The sequence below is a fragment of the Osmia bicornis genome, chromosome 1 (genome assembly GCF_907164935.1).
Source record: "Osmia bicornis bicornis chromosome 1, iOsmBic2.1, whole genome shotgun sequence".
NCBI classification, from domain to species: domain Eukaryota; kingdom Metazoa; phylum Arthropoda; class Insecta; order Hymenoptera; family Megachilidae; genus Osmia; species Osmia bicornis.
In genome coordinates, this window is record NC_060216.1 from 7,344,821 (window position 1) to 7,369,247 (window position 24,427).

At 46.0% G+C, this 24,427-nt stretch overlaps 1 protein-coding gene across 3 annotated transcripts in view; it reads right to left on the reverse strand.

Moving 5' to 3' along the window:
- The window catches only part of LOC114875453 (protein dead ringer), a 72,992-nt gene that overhangs the window by 18,202 nt on the left and 30,363 nt on the right, over window positions 1-24,427 (reverse strand). For all 3 annotated transcript variants that reach the window (XM_029185751.2, XM_029185750.2, XM_029185752.2), the window contains exon 4: window positions 1,774-1,846. In XM_029185751.2, the coding sequence (XP_029041584.2) occupies window positions 1,774-1,846 (73 nt within the window). The remainder of the gene's footprint in view (window positions 1-1,773; window positions 1,847-24,427) is intronic.

Consider the following 24,427-nt stretch of genomic DNA (forward strand, 5'->3'; position numbering starts at 1 on the left):
CACATCCGGCCACATTAGTCGAGACCATCGACGATAGGTGTTTGTTATCGAGGTTCCGTTTCAATGGTCATCTCGCGGCTCAAATTAACCCCGTCGAACATCGCTTCACTCCACTGACACACTAATTTCTTGATGCTTCATTAACTTTGTTTCGAAGCTCATCGTACCGAGTTCAAGCATCAACATTCCATATCGATCGTATCGGAATTAATATTAGAACGACTTAACCCGTCGTACACGATTGATCGAGCATTCAACGATTTTTTATTAGTAATTTCCATTGTTTCTATGTCCACGAAGCGTAGACTTTGAGATCTAATTTCGTCCCATTTAACGGGGGCAGATGCAACGTGTTACCGAACCTTTTAACCCACGTGGACGTTTACGAGGCGCTCGGACGTCGGGTATAGGCGCGAAATGTCCCGAGAATCCACGTGTGCAGGAAACGAGATGCGGGTCGCACGTGTGCGCCGCCTTTTAACCGCCGTCCTCGCGGACAGCGTGAATAATGCTTCGTAATTTTCGCAACGGCCAAACGAACCCTCCTCGAACACGCGCGTTTTCCATCCGCGGACCTTCCTCGCGACCACGATTACCACTTGCAAGCGCGTCACGAATATAAATTATTCTCCTGATTTTTTATTGTGCATCATAATAATTAATAACATTACAATATGAATATTCATGTTGATCGTAAAAACGTCTTTTCCTTTTTTTTTTATCAAATAAAAACTACACACTGTGTTACGTAAAGCACGAACAGTCGCATAAAAAGGTTGATTAACGATCGAGAATACGAAACCCCTTCTTAGAAGCGAAGATAGTAAGAAGAAAATCAATTGAATCAATTTGAGAGTTCGTTGCGCCTAAGAGATAGAAATCGCGATGGTGACACGACCATGAGTGTTCACCGAATTCTAAATACCTTGGCACAGTTTCCAAAGTTTGCTCGCGACCATGCAAATAATGTCGTCCGACAATGCAGCGGCTGTCGACAGGTGTGCGGCTAAATATAGACGACAGGTATACGTTTTCACGCGAACGAAACGTCGAATGACTTTTTCATTCACAATCCACCTTCGATTCCCACGTTAACGAGCTTCCGCTTAGCTTTCGGTCATCCCTGGCCCGTACAGTTTATCAGACACACGACTCGAGCGAGACGCGAGAAGTACAATTTCGTATGGAAAGAAACGTAGGTGGTCCAGAGTTAAATTTGGCGATTCATTTTCAAGATACGCAGACAGTCTGGTGGACGGGCACGAATTAATGAGAAAACCGTGGTTCTGCTTGGAACGTGACAACGTGCCAAGAAAGATCGCGATACGTCTTCGCCTCCTAGATGGAGACAAATCGGAAACTCATTCTCTTCTATGAACAGAATTCCTGTCGGTGAATCCGGCCTTGGACATCGAACTGAACGATCAATATTTGCGGAATTAATTACCTCCAATGATTCGTCGATCGGACGATAATAAACGACGAGTTGGATTATTCGATGAAAACGAGGCGGTGTCATTCGTGCGTGTTTTTCTTCGAAGAACGATACCTTTTTCTTGTTTATTCATGGAAATTTTATCTGCAGATTTTGCATTTCATTTTTTGATCAACCTCGTACGTGCCGTGCCGTGTACGGCTGTTTCTACTGCGTCGATTGTCGCAGTAGAAAAGGACACGCGTGGTAAGACACATTTGGGACTCTTAATTGTTGAATTAATTAACGTGTTACTATTCCTTGACCGATTAGAAACATAAAAAGATGAAAAAACTCACCTCTTTTCTGCATGTAACTGAACAAATCATCGAGAAACTCTTTCCGCTTTGGGTCGTCGTTGATCTCGTACAGCTGAAAGGAGAAGAAGAGAAAAAAGAAAAGGTGAGACATGTTTGTATAAGCAAACAATTGTCGTGTTTGTAGGTAACTAAGTTTTACGATTGATCGACTGATTGACTCGAAACTTGATTTGTCCCGCCACTGTTCGTTCTGTTTTTCAGCGGTGCATCAGGAATAAAATGTTATTCAGAGTTGTTGGAGGGGTCTAATAAAAACAGGAGTGAAACAAGTGTGCTCATAGCGACAGGCAGATTAGTTAGCTCCGATTATTAATGATTCCGTTTAACCTGGCTCATAACCCGAAACCCCATTCCCCTACCAACCGTCCAAAGCCAAACTCCCTTCGGGCTAGCCGAGCGTATTATCATATTTGTTATGTACGATGTGCTATATCTAATCCGAGACCCTCTAATTGCTTTTATAATACCAGCCCCTTTCTTTTTTACCTCTACCTTTCACCGTCGCCCTTTTTGTCTCCGTTCACGTTCTCTCGACGAATTAAAGGATTCGGCTGGATCGAAAACGGAGATTTCCTGATAGAAAATATTCTAGTTTTGCGATAGTAAGCTTGGAATGCACGCAATCGTTCACCAAAATGGCCGCTATCACAGCTCGCTTATTTGTTCCGTTTTCATGGCAACGCCCTAGCTGGATCTCATCCACCCTTGCACGGTTCCCGAACCGAGTGGAACGAGCGACTGGACAAACGAACGCGAACGGATGAACGGCATTTCTCAAGGGTCATTTTGTACCACTTTCTCGTGTTTTTTCTTTGCCTATACGAGCGATGAGCTCGTTAGGGGCACGCCGGAGGGAGAGGACGTAGGTAAAAGGTCGGATAAAGAAAGAGTGCGCGAGTAGGACGACGGTGGAACGAAGATGAGAATAAAAGTCCGAGGGTTCAACCAGCGTATATTGATTGATCTACAGTTAAGCGGACTGACGGCAGCCACGTGAAGATCTGGTAAGAAAACGGGCTTTGGTCTTCTTCTCGTTTCCTCTCGTTCGTTTCTCTCGTTCCTTCCTCCTTTTCACTCGCGTACCTTTTTCCCCTATCCGTTGGTAAAATAAAGAGAGACGAACGGAATTTGCTCTGGATGATGCATGCTTCGCGGGCCCCGCCCTCTTCTTCTCGTCGACTGACGGGCCCCGGTGAATAATAATTCTTGATACGGCCGACGTTGATCGGGTTACTTTCGTCCCTGCGAGCAGAGGAGGGACGCGACGACCCGCGCCGGATGATCGATGTACGCGCGAGCCCTTCGCGTCCTCCACGATCTACTCTTCGCGACTTACACGCGATACGGTTGCAAGCTTTTATCGCTCCGACGATTAACCATCGTTAGTACACCATCGTCGCGTACTTCGTTGAAAAGCTGTTGCGATCGTCCGATCGATTTATCAGCCGCATCGATTCATCGATCGACGCGTCAGCGAGTTTCGACGCCTTCCGCGTTTAACGATCTTCGAAGAAACGGGCATTTATCGACTGCAGAAATTGAAGAATATCACGAGAAGACTAATTAATTTACGTACACCCGCATACACCTATCTTCTGCGCCCTCGCGGGCACAGGATCAACTTCCGGTCGTAAAGGCTTTTATAAGGGTGCGTCTCGAGTGGGAAACGGAAACGGGTGCAGCCTTAAATAATGCGACGTGCCTTGTTGTCGAGGTCAAGACGATGCGGTTCCTCGAATGCTCTGTCCATGTTTCCACGAATCACTTTGACTTGTCCACTCAATGGAAGCAAGCGAAAGGCGAGTTAACTTCCGAAGCATAGAAGTGGGTACGCAGGTATCCAATTGTCCACAGAGGGGGAAGAAGAAAATCGACGAATCCAAGATCGATAAATAATAAGACAAAGCGAAGGCAAACGTCTCTTCCGTTCGGCTGATTTATGAGTAACCAGCCTGCTCCACTTGGCACCCGTGAATTTTATGTCCGTGCCCTGCATCCAACACGGAAGCGACACGGTTTCCCTCTTGTGCCGCTGGAAAAATAAATCCTTCGAGATCTGAAACGCCGTTAGGCATCTGTTTTTGTTGGTCGAACGCCTTGTTCCAATTCTTCTTTATGATGTTACGATCAACACCCTGACAGTCCGATTGTAACGTAATCAAATGATGCATTCACCAATTTATTTTGTGAAAAACAACGTGCACAATCTGCGAATACCCATTATTCGGGTCTAAATCAATCGGCTTTATCCCAGTGATATCGGGTTCGAGGAAAAAGAAGCGGACTTCCCTTCCCTTGGTCAACCCCTAATCCGAATGAGCTTTTCCACGCGTCCATTCGGTGTCCTTTGAGCGAGCCAGAGGAATCGTTGACGTTTTTCAAGCGATTTCCCCTTCTCCTCCTGTCTGTTAACGAAAGAATCTTCTTCCAATGTCTTTCTCCATCCCCTTACGCGACGAAGCGTTCTCGTCACCTTCGAGGAACAGCTTCAGCTTCGTCTCTTTGTCCTCGAGGAAATCCATCAGGATAGTAAACGATTCGTTCGGGAGATGATTAAGCTTCGTAGCTATAACAGTTTCAGGGTATCGTAAAGGCTCGTGTGTTACGAAACTTTCGTGGAAACTTGGATCGATCGTGATCCAGCTTAACAATGTTTTATTATTCGGAGGAAACGTAGAGAAATTGCAATAATTATTTAATTACGATGATTCGATGGTTCGAAAGGGGTTAAAAGGTGAGCCGATGGAGGTGGAGCGTGGAGTCACGATGCACGAAAGCGGGTCAGTAGAAATAAAGAGGGTAAAGATCGGTCGAACGCTTTTCGACGAAGGAGGTCGAGAGAGCTTTTTTACGAGGCATGGCGTATAAAATATAAAGAACGAGAAAGAGGTTGACGTTCGATGACGCCAGATGTCGGCGTCACAAAGAGCGAACTTCGTCGTCCCTTAGCGTTCTTCAACGTCCTCTCTCTCTTCCTCTCTCTTGGTTCCATTCGAGGAGTTCCCGATACACTTGGATTTTATGCCCGTAGCTGGAAATATTAAATCGCACCTAAGCACGTTTTATGTCGGTCGCTTAATAATCTCCATGGACTGTTTTCTCCTTTTCTCCGCCGCGTCACGAGTCTTTTCGTCATTCCGTCTCGCTTCGGACACTTTTTTCGAATGTCCAACGCGTTGCCCGTGCCCTTTCGACCTGGGAACGATCGTTGGTGGTCGTGTCCAGGTGTACGCGGCCAATTTATAAATACTTTGCTGAATTCTGAAGATACGCATCGTCGTTGAGTTGAATATCGTAAAGGGGTAGGTATGCCCACTTAAGAGGACCAAAACAACCTATGTCTTTGGGAATTTTTTCCACGAAAAGCAATTAATCTTTTTAAACAAATGTTTCTTCATTTTAAAAGGTACACCTTTGGCAACTTCTAGCAATTTTCTTCGTCGATGAAAATGTTTAATGAAAATTCAAAGACACACGGATAAGATCATTGGTTCGTTCAATTTGCAGACGGTAGACAAAGTGCTGGTCAAACGGAGAGTTCAGAGACCCGGTGCAAATACGCGTTAACCAGCGCGTTAATCCTTTCGTCGTTGCAGCTCCTTTATCAACAGTGTCGGGTTAAGTCGGCGAATAACTTTGTCCATGGATTTTTATTTTTTTTTTTTCTTCTCTGTCGAGGCGAATCGAGCCGAGATAACGAGATGCCCACGCCCGAGATTTACGAGCACGAAATTTAATTCGGTAGCTCGTCCAATTTGATCGCGATATCGCGATAAAGCCGTACGATGCTGTGGTCACATTCGTAGTGAAGCGAAGTATAAGAACACTGGAAATTAGCATAGCCTTTATTTGCCGATAATTACGATATTTTTTTATATCTCTGCGCCCAAAATTCACAGTTCTCAAAATAGGTTTCTTCACGGTAAAAATGTACGAAAGCGTGGCGGGAAGACGAGAGGCGAGAGAAAGAGAAAACGGGCCCACCTCGGTGTGGATCAAACGGAGCTGAGCTTCGATTATAATAAATCAAGACGTAAATAATTGAAGGAACGGATGGGCCCGAAAGCGAGGAGGTGGATAAAGGAGGACGGAGAAAACACGGCTGCAATCGAATCCTCCTTGGCCCGCTCGCAGCAACGATCCTCTTCGTGGACGTGTGCAACGAACGCGAAGACCTTGCAACGGCGATTAATGTTTCATAACCCGAGGGAACGAGATCTCTCTCCGTCACCCGGTGGAACGAGTTTGATTTTATATCGTAATTTATTTCAATGGACCGTGTAATGGGATTAATATCTACGACAAGGTGTTTAAACTTTACAACGATTTTTCTCGATAATTTGCACGGCGATCTGCAAGAATTTACGCGACTAGTCGTCTTGAAGGTAATTATCTTGTAATCACCTCGCATTTTCAGTCGAGAAAAGTGTTCGATGAGTGAATCGACGTCGTGATTTTCTGGATATAATATTACAGCTTGCCTTCCTCGCTTTCTCAGTCTACGAGCAAGGAAGTGGTAGTCCCACGCAAGAAGACAGCAAAAGCATTGTCTACCGCGGCCGCAGAATTACCTGGACTCAACCATGGGAAGATTATGCGTCTGTCTTGAATTACGTATCAGTAAGAGAAGATGAAAGAAAGAATGAAAGAGGGAGAGCAGAGCAGAAGAGAGATGGAGGACGAGGGATCTACGGTCCGGCAAGAAGAGAAACACGGAGGGGAGGCTCTCTTATTAACGAGGAAGCGAAACAACTCGCACCGCCATGCTAATCGAACGAATATACAGAACGCACGGTCGTTCCTGCCCGCGGTATCAACGGCCATCTTTGTTCCCCGTGCCTCCGCGATTCTTCACCGATGGGAATCTATCGAACCGTGAAAGGTTCCCTTCTACTTTGATGAAACATTCAAAAATCTCTCTTTCTCTTTCAGTTCGGTTATGGAGCATGCCTATCGGGATCTAACGAGGTTGCGTTTAACGATCTAATTAGTGATTTCCTTGCAGACGCGCGTGTAGCTTCGAATTTCTAACGATTCTCCAAACTAAAAATTCTCTGGACGCCAGTAGCGAACATCGAGCGAGGTAGCAACGAGAAAAGAACTCCGAGACTGGTTCGCGAACGGAGCCACCTGGCGGACAACGACGGAAGCTCGGTGACCTGACGGGAAAACAGTGTCGAAATTCGAACGAATGAATGAAACTGGCGACCAAATGATCACGGTGAAGACAAGAGTAAGATGTACGAATGATGATCGAGGTTTGTCTGGACGAGAGGGAGAGGAGGGTGGAGACGACGGCCGGCGTCGGCAAGAGGAGGCAGTTAGCGCGTGTTTACACGACAGCGCTATGTAGCCGGCGACCTCAGAGAACAGTCTCTCGAGCCGAGTGAAGTGAACGTTTCTATTTGTCCGAACAGCTCGTTCCGTCTTCTTCCATCCTCTATCAGCCATCTCTTCTTCTTTGACCCTCTCTTTTCTCCAGCTTTCTATCTTCTTTTGAACCGTCTGGACCCCCCGACCCTTGAACGCGTATAATAACCCTCGGTCCAGTAGAGCGAGTTAACACCGTGGGGTCCACGAGACCGAAGAAGATTGATATTTAAATGCGACCAATTATCCAGGAGCTGTTCCCTCCGCCTGATATCTTGAAATTCTTGTTCGTTAACGAGCGAGGATAAGAAGTAACAGTTTCGAGCGGCGATAAGACCTTAAGATTTGATACTACTCGGGCGTAGCCATACAGCTCGCAGAGACATTATTGTACCGCGAACGGTACCCCGAATCAACCTCGTAAACGGGCAAACTCGATTCGATCTGGTCGAACGCGGTAGACCCCATGAGGACATATTCAACCGGGCAGCCCTTTTACGATTCGGATACGACATCTAAAAAGCGATGTTTACAGGGTCGACAGGCCGATGAGAACGTTTTTATTAATGATTTTACTGCGTCCTCGCCGTTGGTTGCTCGTAAAAGCCACCGGTTTGCCACTTTTGTATGCTTCGGCCCGTGGTTCCTAGCCAAAACTTCACTCGCGGCCCGCCCCTCCCGAAAAAAGATACCCGTTCGATGTTCATCGACCATATCCATCGAAATTAGGAGGCCTACCGAGCGCGTTTATGGGATTTTAGACGAGTTTTACAAGCGAGAGGACCAGTCGCGTTTTACTTCGGATACCGCGTATCGCGGTCGATGATTAAACGATTACCGTAACGAAGAACGTTTCGTGGGTCGTTTGAACGTTTTATCGATGCCTCCGCTGTTGCCCCTCGAGCCTGACTCGTTTCCTATCTGATCCTCGAGAGAGATGAAAATTAATAAGGCAAACTCGTGGAAGGTTTGCGGGTAACGCGTACAGATGGACGTATCGTGAAGAATTCAAGAGTTAAGTTATGCTTCCTTCTAGATACCAAATGACCCGATAATAAGTCAACGAATATGTGTGACAAATTTCACGGTGCTTCTTTCACACCGTTCGAAAGAGCTTGCTCTTTCGAATCTTTCTTTCAAAGAATCTTAGCCGGTTGTGACAAAGAGCCGCGACCGAATTTATTATCGATAGCACGGATTCGTCGAGAATTCACAAGGAGCTGGTAGCTACTTAAAAAGCGACCGATTCACCGTAACCTTTTGATTTCAATACCGGGCCAACAAACCTCGCCCGTTTCCTTTCATCCGCGCGCCTCGACGCCTCTCTTCTTCTCATTTATACATCCCGTACACCTATTAGTCTATATTTTTTATTTTTTTCAGGGATAAGTGGCCGCGTAATGTATTCCACCGCCTTCATTTGTCACGCGAGCTCGTCGAACCAGCCGGGACGACACTCGTTCTCGTACTGAAAAGGATTTCGAGACGATACATTGTCGAGCCGGTTGAAAAGAGCACGCGAGCAACACACGTGGAATATGTTCACGGCTGCGACTCGAAGCAGAAGAATAAGATTCAATGGCGAGAAGACGAGCGTGGAACGAAACGAGAACAAAATTCACGCTCGGATAGCGCTGCTTTTATCGAGGAAACTTGTTAAATTCTATCTGGATTAATACGTTCACCGGTGCACGGTAGAATCGACCGCGTGTACCGGCTAGCCTGTCGTGTAGGTATTAATTATCAAAGATAGGAAAAGTTAATTTTTAAATTTCAACTTCCAAATTGCTACCTTCTATTATTAATACACGAATTTAATGAAGCTCAAATCGTAAATCAAAGAAGAAGTTGATAAATCAATGCTCGATGAATGGACCTTTCAAATTTTAATTTATTATCGGGTACATAATATCTGTGACCGGTAGATGTGTTAACCAGTAAATACAAAAAGAGACAACAACACCGTCAATTAATTCTACCGAAGTAATACGACAGCAGTTTTCGACATTGAACAAGAACAACGCGATCACCCGACTTGGCCGCTCAAAGGATTAAAAAAAGATCGGCTTTGAAGGTGAAACGAGATTCGTCGGGACAAAAAAATAAAGATGCTTGAATATTTCAATAACCGGAGAAGGGAGACCGACGACGCGAAGGAGGGATTCACCGAAAATCATATCTGTCAGCCAAAAGTTTTCTATGTATCCTTTCCCTGTGTCGTTACGCACGGTGATATTTTACCAGCCATAAAAAGACGATTAATCAGGTGTCGCTTCCTTCTCTCTCCTTCCATTCGAATCTTTTTATATTATATCGTCATACCTGCCGCTCATTTGTTAGAAAAATAAAAAGAAAAAAGGAAGTCTCTCCCTACCTGCGATCCAGAGACGCACACCTGCACGAAGCAGACCCACACACGAGCTTAAAAAAAAAAGTTGTACACACAGCTTTTCTCTGTCTCTCTTTCTCTTCTCACCCTGGATATTCCACCCCCTTTCGTCCCTCCGTTCGAGTTATGACGCGTTTAACATATAAATGAAAATCAGGCCTATAAAAGTTTAACGCCCGCGATTATCTGGCTGCTCGACTTCGCTCCCTTTCCACCCCTTGCCAGGACCCGGTCATTTACGGGCTGCTCCCCCGGACCGAGAATTCTATTTCGGCTTCTTTTCATGAGCGAGTTTGTGCGACGAAACGAGATCACGATGATCTTTGCTCCTTTTATGTGTCGTTCGAAAAATTCTTTTTTTCCCCTTTCATTTTCGACACTTTCATGATCGTAAATTTATAATTTTTTCAATTTTACGTCCATTCTTTTTTCTATATCCAACAGAACATTATACCGTGAAAACGCACCTTGTACAGCATGTCCGTGCAACTTTCTTTGTAATTCTTCATGGAGAAGTTAAACGTCAGACTTGCGTCCGGAATTTCCTCAAACAAGCCAGTTGGCCAGAAATCTTTCAATCCCATCGAAGAAAATGGTGTTTCAGTAAACGGAAACACGCGTCCGATTTGAATCACCGAAGACCAAATTCCGAAGTAAAAAATGAGAGTATTTCCCGAGAAAGGTTCACGTGTGATGGGAAAACGTGGCCTCGTTGCGAGGCCGCCCATTGAAAACTGGCATCCCTAAAATTTAGCTTCGATGCTTTTCATGCCCTTCCTTCGCGCCTTTCTCTTTCTCTTCCTATCCTTTCTCGCTTCGCATGGGGCAGATCCTTCGAACCGCATCCCCACCAAGCCTGTACCACCCTCTGTTTTATCTCGACACGCCCGAAAATTCGTATGCGAACCTTTTCTCCCTTGGCCAACGTCGTTTCCGCCACCCTTAACTTCTCCTTCAAACTCATATTTTCGACACTTCCGCCTCGTAGTCGTTAAAAGTATTCCTTACTGAAATGTTATTACACAGTTTGCAAATTTTGTTTCTGATCACCTTACAGAAATACAGTGCCGATGACTAAAGGGAAAAAAAGGTCGTAGAAAAGTAAAAGCGCATCTTCCTCTGTGTCTCCGTCTACCTGACGGATTTCCTAATCCCTGGTTAAGAGGCAATCTGGCCCCTTGCTCCGGGAATTATCCTACCTGACCCATTGGGTGCCGTTTCCAACATAATTTATTGCTTCTGAATCTTAACATTGTTCTAAAATCGCCGATACCGGACGAGTAGTCCCAAGCATCGGGTAGAGGCCGGATTAACCAGCACCTTTGGGGCCAGTCTTCAAACGAAGGGACGACGGCCCTCGTCCAGAACGTAATTAATCAAGCTCAAATGCGGTCTAATGAGCTCGTACCGAATGGACGTTCTACGAATGGACGATCTAATAGCGCCACGTCGTCGACTGTTTGCTTCGGGAAAGACCATCAATCCGAGATCTTGCTCCTCTCCGAGACTCGATGAAATTTCCAATTTTTTATTTTCGACCCCTGGAATCGGTTCTGTATCGATTATCCTAAGCGTGTGATTTCACGTGTTTGGACTTTGAAAATTTCAATAATACACGTCGCTCCAAAGTTGATTAAAATCCGAAACAGCTAGAGAGGAGGAACGAAAGTGCATCGGATGCAACGATGGCGTGCATCGTATCTCTGTTCATCATTTTTCATCGTCGGATCGCATTAATTACCATTGCAAGATAGTTCGATCGCTTGGACACGGTCATTAAAAGGATCGATTAAAAAAGAGGGGGGAGAGGAGGTCACACTCGAGGACCGTTAATAGCATACGGTGCGCGTACGTTTAGCGCGATCGATTAAAGATACCCTAATGATTCTCTCTCTGAACAGTACCATCTCATTTATCATTTTACATTGCGAAATCCCCTCGAAAATTCGCGTACGACCGATTGATCGATCTCGAAGAATTTGCATCTGAATTGAACGTCGATCGACTCGTCAGCGTTCAACTCTGATCGGCTAGATTGCACTTTAGACATTGCAACAAATTTTCTTCGTACCCTTTCGCATTAAACCTAACTAATAACACCTGACCGTCTATTGACCCTTTTGATTGGCAGCGGTTATTGATTGTGAAAGCAGTTAACCCTTTATGCACACACGAGCAGAAGAGAATCGAAATCGTTGGACGTTCCATAGGTCGTCGGTAATGGTGCGGAGAACAAATGGTCAGCATTTGTCAACGCGGAAGCAGAAGAATCGAAAAGTCGAGGGGCAGGTGAGGGCAAAAAGATTTCGTTCCATGTGTGTATGTGTATGTGTGCGTATACGTAAGAGATTCATTGGACGTGTCACGTAGGAGTGACACATAGAAGTGAAGTGAAGAGAAGAGGGCTGGTTGAAAGCAACCACTCCGACAGTGGCATTCTTGTGGCCCCGATGACGAACGAACGGAACGAATTCATGCAGATGCGGAGTGCCGTTTGATTTTTCTCCGCCGGTTTACACCGAAGAAAAGATGTGTCTTTCTTCGGCGTGGAACCGTATTACGGATTCACCGAACGATCTCGGACTTCGTTATCGGCTTCGCTAATCATATACGACGTTCAATCACAGTACAAAAGGCAACGGATAGGTAGCGCGGGAGCCGTTCAATGGCCAGCTGAAGATTTTCAATTTGTCTCGATCGTTGCGACGCGAATATTAATACTATACGACCAACTATTTAAGCATTGCACACCTATTTGGCTGGGAAACAGTTGGCAATCAAACAAAGTCTGTTTTTTTTTTTACAAACATTCTTGAAGATTTAGGTTTCTAATTATATAAGGAAAAGGAGTGGAAATACCCTCTTGATCCCTACACCAATGGTGAACTAACCGTAACAAAGCTATAGTATCTTTTTCTGCCATGATAAAAGAGTAAAGCGAACGGTCGCATGCCAGTCAAACGGTTAAAGACCGATTGTGTCCGATGGAACGGCTTTTAACCGTTGCAATTTTCTCCCGTTGCTTTTGTCGATACTTATCTTCTCATTCGAGACACACCTTTCCGATCTCGCGTGATCGTGTCACGATATATTGGCGAGTTTTGACAAAATTATCCCTCAAATCGAGCACAATTCCAGGATCGTTAAAGACGTGTGCCCATCAAGACGGGAACAGGGTGTCGTTCCCACGAGCTTGATTCACTGCCGATCGAACTCGTTGACCGATCGAGCTTCTAAGGGGCTTCGTTAGCCCTGAATTACCCGAACATTCGTCTCTCTTTCTTTGTAATCATCCAATTTGCCGACACAAGCATTCCTTTTATGTAGTTTGAATCTCCTTACGAAGGATATGTAAGAGAAAAATGTATCACCAGACCCTTTCGTCGCGATACAGTCCATTTAGCGCTGCCCGCGAAAAAAGGAAGAAGGAAGCAGAGAAGAGAAGGGAAGCGAGAACGGCACGCGAAATGCGTGGAAGTAGAAGAGAAAAGAAAGAAAAGGGTTGGCAGGAAATACCGCGGGAGGCGAAAGGGCACGGTTTAACGCGATATCGCGTTACACAGCGACACGAGTCACGAGGTTGGCGATCACTATGTTGCCCAAGCAAAAGGCTTACTCCGCTTCGCAACGCGTGCGTCGAACGCTCGCGTGAATTCGCCTCGGTCGCGTGCCACACCTGCGCTCGCCCGCCTGTTTTTCTCATTAATCGACGGCTATTAGAAAATTCATTTCTCCGCTGAAGAACGTATCGTAATGAAAGAATTACGGGTTACCGCTGTCCGAAAGCCGCTATTAGAATTTCACCCCATTGAATATACGTCTATCGCGGTGCTATTTTCACCGCTGCAACTCACCATAAATTGCAAGAATTCAATGTACAATTGGTCCGTTGATCGGCGCGTTTGTCGAGGGACTTTGTACAGTCGGGAAACAGTGGGGGCGCGATAAATATCCGGACGAAGAAAACACATCGCGGTTCGTGAGCAACGGGTCGTGCTCGGGACAAAACAACGGAGCGCACTCGAGGTACTCGTTAACGTCACACGGTCAGCATTGTTTCCAGCACGAATCTTCGCGGCCCATTTCTCGCCTCTCTAAACACCGAGTCGCGAAAAATTCCCGTAACTTTGTTAGAAAGCCTTCTTAGTCGGCGACCGAGTGTGACCATTCGCGACAACAGCTGCGGAAAGTCGATCGAGAATGTCCAACACCGGTACTCTTCAATAGAATATTATTTTACAAAGTGTTAAAAGGCTTGAGGTTATCGCGAAACGAAAATGAGTCGTCGGTCTACGACGGTAGGGGTGTATGGAAGCGGGTAACGCGTTAACATTGTTTGAAAGGCACGTCTTTGATCTGAGCCCGGTTGGCGTACATCAGTCGGGTTTTATGCCTACCAAGAATTCGCGGCCCCTCCATCGGTGTGTAAACATTCGGACTTTGGTACCATTCAACGATTTAGTAGGGTCCTCAAGCGACTCGAAACCCTCGGCTAGTTAAATGGCTATTCGATACTCTCACTTGCGAATTTTCAAGCGATTCAATCGATGGGGAATCTTCAATTCGCTTTCATACCAATACAAAGTCAACGATTCTTGAAACTCTTCGATAGAGAAGAGTTCTTCTTAAGAAGCACACTTTTGAAAGCGTTAAACTTCAAATGTACGAGAATCAGTCGATAAACGTATGCAATTCAATCACGTCTCATATTTTTTAACGAACCGATGCTTATCAAAATATCTCGTGTCTTGCTGCACTTTCGCGAAAACGATCGTGCATGATATTCGCCTTAATGGCTTCCCTAAGGGTTGCGACTCGTCGCGACAACCCTCCTGTGTCAAACAGTGCCGAAACCTTCCTACTTCCGGCCGATACGTTGCCTTCTTGCATCGATACCCGAAACTTTTTGTTGCTTCTTGCGTGCCGAGGAAGATCGTATCGCGGTTAATAAGCGAGAGACAGTACACGATGTACGTTCACGAGTAAGGGGACACCGTGAATACATAGGCATATCTGATTCGGCGGACTATAATACGAATTATCGCAGACATTGAAATTTAATATTATCATTGAAACTTCTATCACAACCGATCAGAAAGAAAAGAATTAAATTCATCCCTCTGTGAAAGCTACGAGACAATATTTTTATTTTTTACCAGCACGTCACACGTATAGGCAGGTGAGTGAGTGTAAGAGGCCCTTAATGAAGGGCTACGGTCGAGTATAATGCGCGGGGCGGACTTTGGCGCCTCCCTAATCAATTAATCAGCGAATCTCGCTTTTATCTGCGCCGTGTAACCACGTAATTTTCTCCTTCTCGGTTTATTAGGAGCCGATTAAGAGGGGTTCGGTTGCCCTCGAACAAGGGGGATTCCCATCCCTGCCCCACTCTGCGGAGAATAAACTCCGACGGGGGACTTAATTGCGGAGAATACAAAGTGTTCCCGGGACGGGAAGTGGCTCGTTCGTAGGACAAGCATGTCGCTTTATCGATCAAGCTTTTATATTATCCGTTTCGTGATCTGGTCAGGTTGGTAAGACGAGTCGGTCGATTATAAACGTAGTATTTGTCGTCGATTACGGATAATCTCTGTGCAAGGGTTTCAGGCGATACAGCAGGAAATAGCTGTCGCGAGATCTTAATCGTTACAAATATCAATTAGGATCAAAAGTCTAATCTTTCGACTAGCGTTATCTGGACAGCTATCTTGCCGTGTAACGAGCACGCGTTCGTTATCGGTCGAATTAACGAGCTTTTTCACGCTGGACCTCGAGAAAAAGCACGGCCAAGAGTTGCTCGAGAAGAGAGAAAGAGAGAGAGTGAGTGAGGGAGGAAAGGTAGAGAAAGGGTGAACACGAAGAGAAGAACCGCAAAACAATAACTCGCCAAGTCGATCCGCAGAGAGATCGCTTACGCCTGGAAGAGAAACACGGGAGAGAAGTTGGAAAAGAGGGGAAGAGAGGAAAGAGAGAGAAAGAGAAAGATCATCCCCGTAGTCTGCTGCTCGTCCGTTAATGCGTTGCCACGAAGATCTATGGACTGCCCGTAGTTTATATGCTAATCCGTAAAGAGTGTTAAATACTCGATCATTTATCACGCCATCGCTTCTCCTCCTCTTTCTTCTCCTCTTTTGCCTCCTCCTTCGGTTCCTCCTTCTTCCCTCTGGCCCGGTATTTGTCGGTCGACCATTCGAGTAGCATCGAACCCGTTGCTCGAACCTTCTTCTTCTTCTTCTTCTTCCTTCTCCTCTTCTTCTTCCTTTGCTACGTGTTCATTTGCTTTCTTCTTCTCTCGTTACTTTAGCGCCTTCGAGGCTGCGTCCTTTCACCCCCGCAACGAGTCGACCGACAACGAGTAATTATTATTGTTCAACCCCTTCGACGGACATTCGGCCCTTTTTGTTGCGTCGATTCACTCGGACGAGCGGGTTCGTGGAGGAAAAACACACGAGGGTGAGGTTGACCACTCGGACGAAACGTTCTTCTTCTTCGTCTATCGATGCAACGATGCTCGTTGATAACGTTACGTTAGGAATTGGTGCGATAATAACGGTAATGGTTAAACGGGGTGAGGAATGCGTAAAACTTTTCACACATCTAAAGAACGAGGGCGCAGCGCGTCGCGGCGTGTATACGGGCCAGGAATCGGCAAGTTAGCGAAAGATTTACGGTTCGTGTCGGATAATCCAATAAGCCGTGAACGATCGGACGTGGGCGGAAATGATGGAAGTGCGCCAACTGGTAACCGCGACCACCGCGTGTCTCGATTCGAGCGGAACGTGCGCTATCATCCGCGTTGTCTGCGCGCGCGATATAACGTCAGTCGTCGAATTCGAGTCGGACGAATGATAAATCACGCGCGAGACCCGCGATCGTATCAGTCAGCTCGTGGAAACTTTGCTGGTCAATAAATCTTCGCCGCGCCAGATAAAAAAACTTCGTTTCGCAGTTCACCGGGGCCGCGATTGTCGACGAAATAGCATTCCGCGGTAGTCATTCGGTTAACGCCGTTTCTCTTTCCCGATTTCGTGGATTCGAACGAAAAATAATTTCGCGAATTATAAGGATAAACACGGACACCTGTGGACGCGCACGGAAAGAGGGTCACGCGTACACTCGTCTCCCAATGTTTCGTACTTATCTACTTCAACCGGCACCGTTTAACTTATGCACTCGACGAGTCCTCGAGATTCACTCGAGGAAACGAGAAAAGAAAGAATATTGTCAAAAGAGGGCGAGAAAGAGCGTGGCGCGTATTCTAAAATTAAGCACGAACGCGTCTGACACGCATCTACCAGGAATCACTTCGGTGTCTCCGGTAACCGGCTCCTCCCTTTATCACGAGAGAACCTCTTGACTGACTGGAAATGAAGATCGTTCGTTTTCTCATCGAAAAGAAAATTTGCACACGCAACGTGACGAGAGCAAACAAATTCATTTACTTCTTCTTCCTTTCTTTTTTCTTTTAACTCGAGCTCTTCCCTTTCATCGATCGCGGTGACTAGCAAAGAGGAACATCATAGAATCTATCACGGTCCAAAGCAAGGTACCGTGGCAACAAACAGTATAACGTAGCGTTCGCGAGCAAGTTACGGCCGCTACATCCGCTTCCGTCCCACGCTCCTATGTTCTCCTCTTTGGTCAGCATCGCTCTTACTCGCTGCTCGACACTTAACGCTTTACGACTCACGATCTTATCAACCCTAGGATGCTTTCTCCAAAGGGACTGGTCGGCCCTTCCCTCGATACTACCGTCTACTCTCCTTGTTCCAGAGAAATCCTTCAAACGTCGAAATCACTTCGGTTGGTTACCGATTATACGAACCACCGTGTTACCAGTGTACATTCTTGCGTTAGGGAGGCACTTAAAGAACTCCTTGTTCCTCGAGGGCAGATAAAAACCGCGTAAAAAGTAAACCGATCCCTGCTGATACCGATAATTCTTTATCCTAGTGGGTCTACAAACAGTTCCGGGAGGGAAACGATCCAACGCGTCGCTTTAAATCGTTTTCGGTAGCTAAATGGAATTTAGGGTGGTTCAGAACTGGTGGTGCATTAGTTTATTAAAAAAGCAAGATTCCGTGAGAATTAAGGAAAGGGTGGTCCGAGCTGAAAGAAGACGTTCGCGAGGGATAAGAGATCGCTCATTGTCAGATGCAGTGTGTCCGGTGCATCGATGCACGCGACGGTGCACGCAATTGCAAAGGCGGAAGCAACATTAGCTGCGGCTCAGCTCTGTGCTCACCATCGCCGCGAGTCGTTCTTATTACCGAAGCGAATCAACGACGAGTAGCAGGTGGAGACGCGAGGGGGTGGCTGAAAAAAAAACAGGGAGGATGTCGCAGTCTAATAATTGCTTTCGCACTCGTGTACGCGTGTTCGACGAAATTGCTCAACTGGTGCAGCACAGTTCGACGCACTCGTCGCCGGCCCGTTTATCCGCAAACCGTGTACAAAAGCGTGGCACGTGCTACTCTCGAGGGATGCCGCGCACCCTTCGGGAAAACGCGTACGCTCGATTGAATTCGACCTCATCCACCCCCGTGAATACTCTCGCCGCGGGACGTTTCAACGGAAATACACGAGCGTTCTCTACCAATGACAGAAGAATTCTCGATAACTCTCGAAGGAAAGCTGCATCGTAATTTTTGGAAAATGTCACCTTGTGTCGAATATCCCTGGAACACCCTTTTCTATAAATATGTACTCAGATTCCAACTGTCCTGACTTCGACCGATATCGAAATACGAGTTTCCCTAAGTTCTTCCTTCTAAAATTATCCTAGCAACAATGCTGTAACGAGCTGCAACGATGCGTGCGGACAGCTCGACGGTTCCGGTTGTCCTAAAATTATCCCAGGATCCTCGTAAGACTTGGACGTATCCAGCAAGGGTCGCGTGCCATCATCGGGGATCTTTCTGATGGTCCCTCTATTTCCCTTCTTCGTCCCGTTCGAATAGAAGCACTCGCAGCTGCGTCAGGCTCGTAACTCTTCTACGCGAGAGGACGGTAATTTAAAACGTACTTTTACCCCCGGTACGAGCGTGGAAAACGAATGGCGACGACGTTCGCGACCTAGAGCGTAGCGAGACTACCATCTGCTTCGACGACGATACGTCGACTTTTAGCACTTTGTGAAACTAGCTAACGTTTGACAGAGATCTTTTCCTCATAGACTTGCGTCAAAAAGGTTAAATTTTTCATAGGAATCGAGGAGAGACCGAAGGAAGAAGAAGGAGGAGGTGTTTTTGCGCCCGATGAGGCACACCCCTGGCGCGGCGGTTTCATTTAGAGTCTAGACGTGCCCGTGGCCGGGTTCCCGGTATCTCTGATATTTATAATCGCGAAACTCGCCTCGCATTAAAAGGCCCGATTCTCGGATTAGCGGAAGCCAGTCCAGTCTTAGATCTCGCTGCGAGAGACGACCGACACATGTCGTGTCAAAAGGCAGCACACCGTCCCTCCGCCGTTCCTTCTCACCCTCTCTGTTTCTCTTTCTTCTGGTCCTTCCATCCGCCGATGCTGTTGCTGCACGACAACATCCCGTTTCTTGCGCCACTCGATCTCTGCTTCCCATTTTCCGTTCTCCGCTTTCAAACGTTCCGTAAATATCCCGACCGACATCGTTTTCCCCGTGCTAGAGGCATCTCCGATCGTTCCACTTCTTCGAGTTCGCGATGGATCGGTGACACGCGTACGTTATCGAGCTTCGATCTTTCAGCAACAGACGGACCCGTCTCTTCCGTGATTGCAGGTGCCGTTAAGCATCGTCGTGTCTTCTTTGTCTTGGAAAAGCAAACGGAGGAAAGGTGTTTGCGACCAGGTAAACAGTGTCAGCCGGCGCGAGCACGATTGTTTCTGGCGCAATTGCCTCTTTTTCCGCGTGGAATTTCGCAAAGCTGATCCCGAAAATTACACATAATGACCGTGAGCGTGGCCGCGAGCAGCTGTCGAAAAACGTCGCCTTCCGTGTGTACGCGCGTTTGCCCTCGTTGCAATAATCGTCCGATGAATCGCGATGGGCAACGTTCTCGCCCGGAGGATCCTCTTTGTCGGGTCTTCTGTCGCGCGGTGGAAAGGTGGAAGACCGCAAACGAGCCGCGACTTAAACGTCGTCAGTGGCGTTTATTGAATTATACCGGCTTGTCTCCGCCACGAACTCGTGCCCGAACGCGAGATTAATTTCGAGGAGACGACGCGAGGATTCGCGCGAAAGGGAAAAGAGAGGAGAAAGGCGGTGAAGAGATAGAGGGACGCGTGGGACGGTTCATTTGCTTAATTGCGCTATTCGCGGGACGCTCGGTCGCATTATTCGACCACGCGTGCAGCCGCGACGACGCGCGTCGATTAAACAGAATTCGAGACGCGAACAAGTAAAACGAGAGAAAACTCACCGTCTGGGCGACAACTAACGATTTAAAGCAGAATTGTAACGCGCTCTAAGGATATATCTATGTTTTCGGCTTATCGTTATCTTATCAGCTTACATAACACGCTGATATGATTCAGAAACGTGACGAATACTCCAGGAGGAATCAATAAAATTTCAAAACAATTCGCCAAAGCCCGATTCTAAGCTCGTTCGAAGACGAAGCGTGGATAATTAGCCGGTAGAGCGAGGTAATAAGCCGTGTCGAACGCGAGGGAGACCGTGGCGTTATAGAACCCATATAAATTACCAAGTCCGTGAACGACTGCATCTCTTGGAAATCTGTACAAACGTGTGTCGGCCATCGTCATTTGCATAAGTAACGCTTTGGCCGGGAAATAAAAAGGCTCTATTGTGCGATGCTGTCCCGCGACAGGGAATTAAAATGAACTGAAACACCTTCGGCTCTGAAAAATCTCTGCGAGACGAAGAATCGACGTGAACTCGACGGATTCACGGCTTTCTTTCGGTCGGCATTCCACGACGACTGATTCGTCCACGTGACGAAAGTACGTAAAAGGCTCGCCACCAGTGTCTCTACCATAAGGGTTTCGTTTACCATTCATGTTTTGCGGCAAGAAAAATTACGGGGGTTTGATACGGCTACCACGGTGACCGGTAGAGGCAAAGTGGCGCATAAGAGATATGTAGCTATGTACGGGGAAAATCGGTCGACAAAGAACGATCGGAGATAATCTCCTTTTGTCAGAAGCGGCTTGAATCGCGAGACACCTTTGTCACCGGTCTCGAACACGAGACCGTGAATGCGCCATGGAAATAATAAAAAAGAACCAAAAGGATTCCATACATTTGTCTCCTCTTTCTACGCGGATGTAGCAAAGGCGACCGACGCGACGGGACGAATGGGGGTAGAATGAAGAGGATATTTTACATACATATGAACGTGTTCCCAGTCAAAAGTTGTCCTACAAATGAAATTCAATCAGAAATCAACCCTTTCCCATCGATAATTAACATATACCCCTAATGAGATTCGAAAGGATTTAATCAATTTTAATTGCATTTTGTTACCTTTATCTCTACTTATACAACTTTCTATCAATAAAAAAGCTACTAAACAAATTCACGCCTATCCATTAACAAATGTGACTCAATCTGCATGGTCCATGTAAACAAAAAGAAATCAGAGGTTCAATTTAAATAATAAGAAATAATAAAAGACTTTTGAGCGTTAATGTACATCCATGGCGCACACGGATACGTATGTATGAACGAGGTATAAAACGTGAATGAATACGGGCGACACTTGCACCCACATGATTCATTGAAATTCAAATAATATCTCGGCGACGACGAGGACCCTCCTGGACCCAGTCTGCATCCAACAGATACCGACGACCGTGTATCTGGTGTGCGTGTTGTCTGAGGCCTGGCTGACACCCCATGAAAACGCGCGTGCTTTACATATATGCTTATAGGCCAATGCAAAGATATTCATTATAATAGCGAGTCACACACCAGGGCTCGTGTAATATAATGCAGCTTTGGTATGCTAACCGGGGTCAAAATATAACACTCACGACGGCGTGGAGATTCGTGTCGGTCGTTTGTCGTTCCCTCGATGGAGACATCCCCGAATTCCAGCTCGTGCCCGCTTCCTACGCGGCCATCCCTTCGTTCGACAATCACCCAGCTGCTACCAACCTCTATTTCAAGCTTGATTCACGCGTAAAAGCATTAAACAAATTCTTTGATATTCATAAACCGTCGTAATCGGTACTCATCGGTTCGATTTGTCAAGTCAGTACGGTTTGTTCTTAGCAAAACGCTGGTGGAACAAGATGGAAGAGAATGTTCGTGACGCGTGAGATAAAACGGGGAAGAACTTTATTACCACAGTTTCTTTTAGTGGCGTGCAGCAGGGAATTGGTATTCGATAAAAAGTAAATTTATTACCATTGTTACCATTAATCTTGAAAAAAGACATTGCGCATTCCAAGGATACCTTTGATAATATGCAACAACCTAACGCAAACTTTGTTCCAAACGGTTCCTTTTCGAAAGTATCAACTTATCGCATGCATCTTATCGGATCGAAGAAGGAAACAAGAAAATATGAAAATTGCACGGTTCTCAGGGCGAAGGGTAGCAGCTCGTCACATCCTGTGCCAGGGAAATCTTTGTTTTCGTGTGCCTGAACCGCGGCGTAACGAACCAATTTGCCCGTCACCTAACCCGGAAATATCGCGAGCCACCATCATCGCACGCCCTCTCCTACTCGATCGGTATCTCGACGAAATTGCAGTTAACTATGGGTAGCCATGGTCACGTGAGCAACAAAGTTAAACATCGTTTTGCACGAGGCGCACGCGATTCAACGCCGAGATAAAACACCGCGTTCTGACGTCTTGTTCGAAAGACACCTAAACGAGGAACCTTCACCTTCGATCCTGTCAGCCGTGTTCCTTCTTCAACATTACAATTGCACCACCGGTTACGAAGCGAACACGCTTCCGGAATACCGTCCGTTTTGCTTGTCGTCCAAAGAAAATAAGCTCGAGTTAAACCGTTCCCAGCCGACCGAGTCGAGTCGGGTCCTTCCAGGACGAACAAGAGAGGAAGACAGAGAACAACTCGCAATTGGTTGCTTCTAACGAGCGCGAATAGCGTAGGTAGCTTAATAGCCATATTTACAGCCTCATCCAATTATTGGGTAAACACGAAGAATCCACGGGTCAATATATCGTTTTTTTCCTTCTTATTTTCTTTTTTTAACGTAGAAAAAGCTAACCGTTTACGGGTAAGCGATGCAGGTGTTACGCACCGGAGTAAGTAGATTAGTTGGTTCGCTCCGCGGTTTCTCGAGCGCAACACTGTTGCTTGTAATTTTGCAATTTTTTTTTGTTTTCAGACTCGTATTTTGTATCCAGCGAGGTGGTTCTAGGCGGAGGCTTTGTATTCGAAGAGATTACATAGGCCAGGCTGAAAGTTTTGAAAATTTTCTAACAGAATGCCACGTTCGGAATGACCCACATAAAGGATTCCTCTCGAACCTTTGAAAAAATTAGTGGGAGGAATGAACAAACCATTGCACCGCAGCATCGCGAAGAACGAAGGGTGTTACAATGGAACAAAACGGTCGGACGATTCCCTATGTGCAACCACGGCTCCGTTCAATAATCATCCCGTTGCACCGTGCTGTAATTGCGCTTCTGCATGCATGGTCCTGCTAATTGATCGATAAGCGAGGATACCGAGATAATGACCAACGAGAATGCCGGCGACTGGAAGAGGAAAAAAAAAAAGGAAAATCGAGAATCCGTAAAAGGGGACATTAATTGACGAGCGGACGTTCGAACGACTAATGAATATATCGTGACTGGTTCTCGGTTCTTCATCCGAACAAAAGGGGCTGCATCCCTGCGTTGATGCAACTTGAAGAATTGCACTCAGTCGTGGAAGATTCATTTTTAGGATTAGTACGACTATTCATTGAGCTTGACTACTTAATTTGAAAAGCTGGTCACCGGTGATCAACTAAAATTGAATATTCATCGAATAATTAATAAGAAATTTGCATAATTTTAATGAGAGCGTTGACTGAATTTATTCACCGATTTCAAGTCCAAGTACAGAGCAAGGTGCAGGTTGAACCACGAAGATGTTCGAAACGAAACGCGGTCGTACATCGTACACGTTGGATGCGCCCACTAAGACAGCCACGAAACGGTGTAAAGAACCGGTGTACACGCGTATATGGCAGCGAAATACCCGGCAATTTGCAGGTTTACGAGTTATTTCACAATGGCTGCAAAGTATAGTGGTACGGTATTATAGTGGTCGTGGTAGCGTACGGTCAGTGAACGATGGTTCGAGCAAGGATGCAGGAACGATGCAAGGATACGTGTAGGTGTATATAACAAAATGTGAACTTCTGTTCTTATTGAAACAAGAACCTTCCGACTACTATAAACAAACATTCCCTATGGTATTTCTGAATATCACTTCGATAAATCATAAATTACTGTACATATCTGTGTCACTTCGAATAGCGTCAGATTAAAACAACAGATTAAGAAACTATTAATGTCAATGTAGAAACGAGTACAGGTTTTAATGTAAACGGGGGTTAATTGAAAGAAGGACACCAGAAACTTTTCTAATGTAATTCTTACAAAGTACACGAGTAACGCGAAGCAAAACTTTAGAAAGAAATATGTTTTAACTGATCGATCGTTACGACTATATTAACAAAGTTTTTCCTCTGTCGCAAAAAATTGATCGCGCGATCATTAGGTTGGCTTGTTTCGTAATGAAGTTATTATCAGGTGAAACAAATAGCCTCGAATTTTTACAGCCACCTGACGATCGCGCTGTTCCGTTTGATTGGTTAAACAGTCGTTAGACGACTGGATTTGTGCAATCGTGACAGCGCGGCGTTACGAAAAAAGGAAAGAAAAACTGATGGATTATAAATTTGCCCG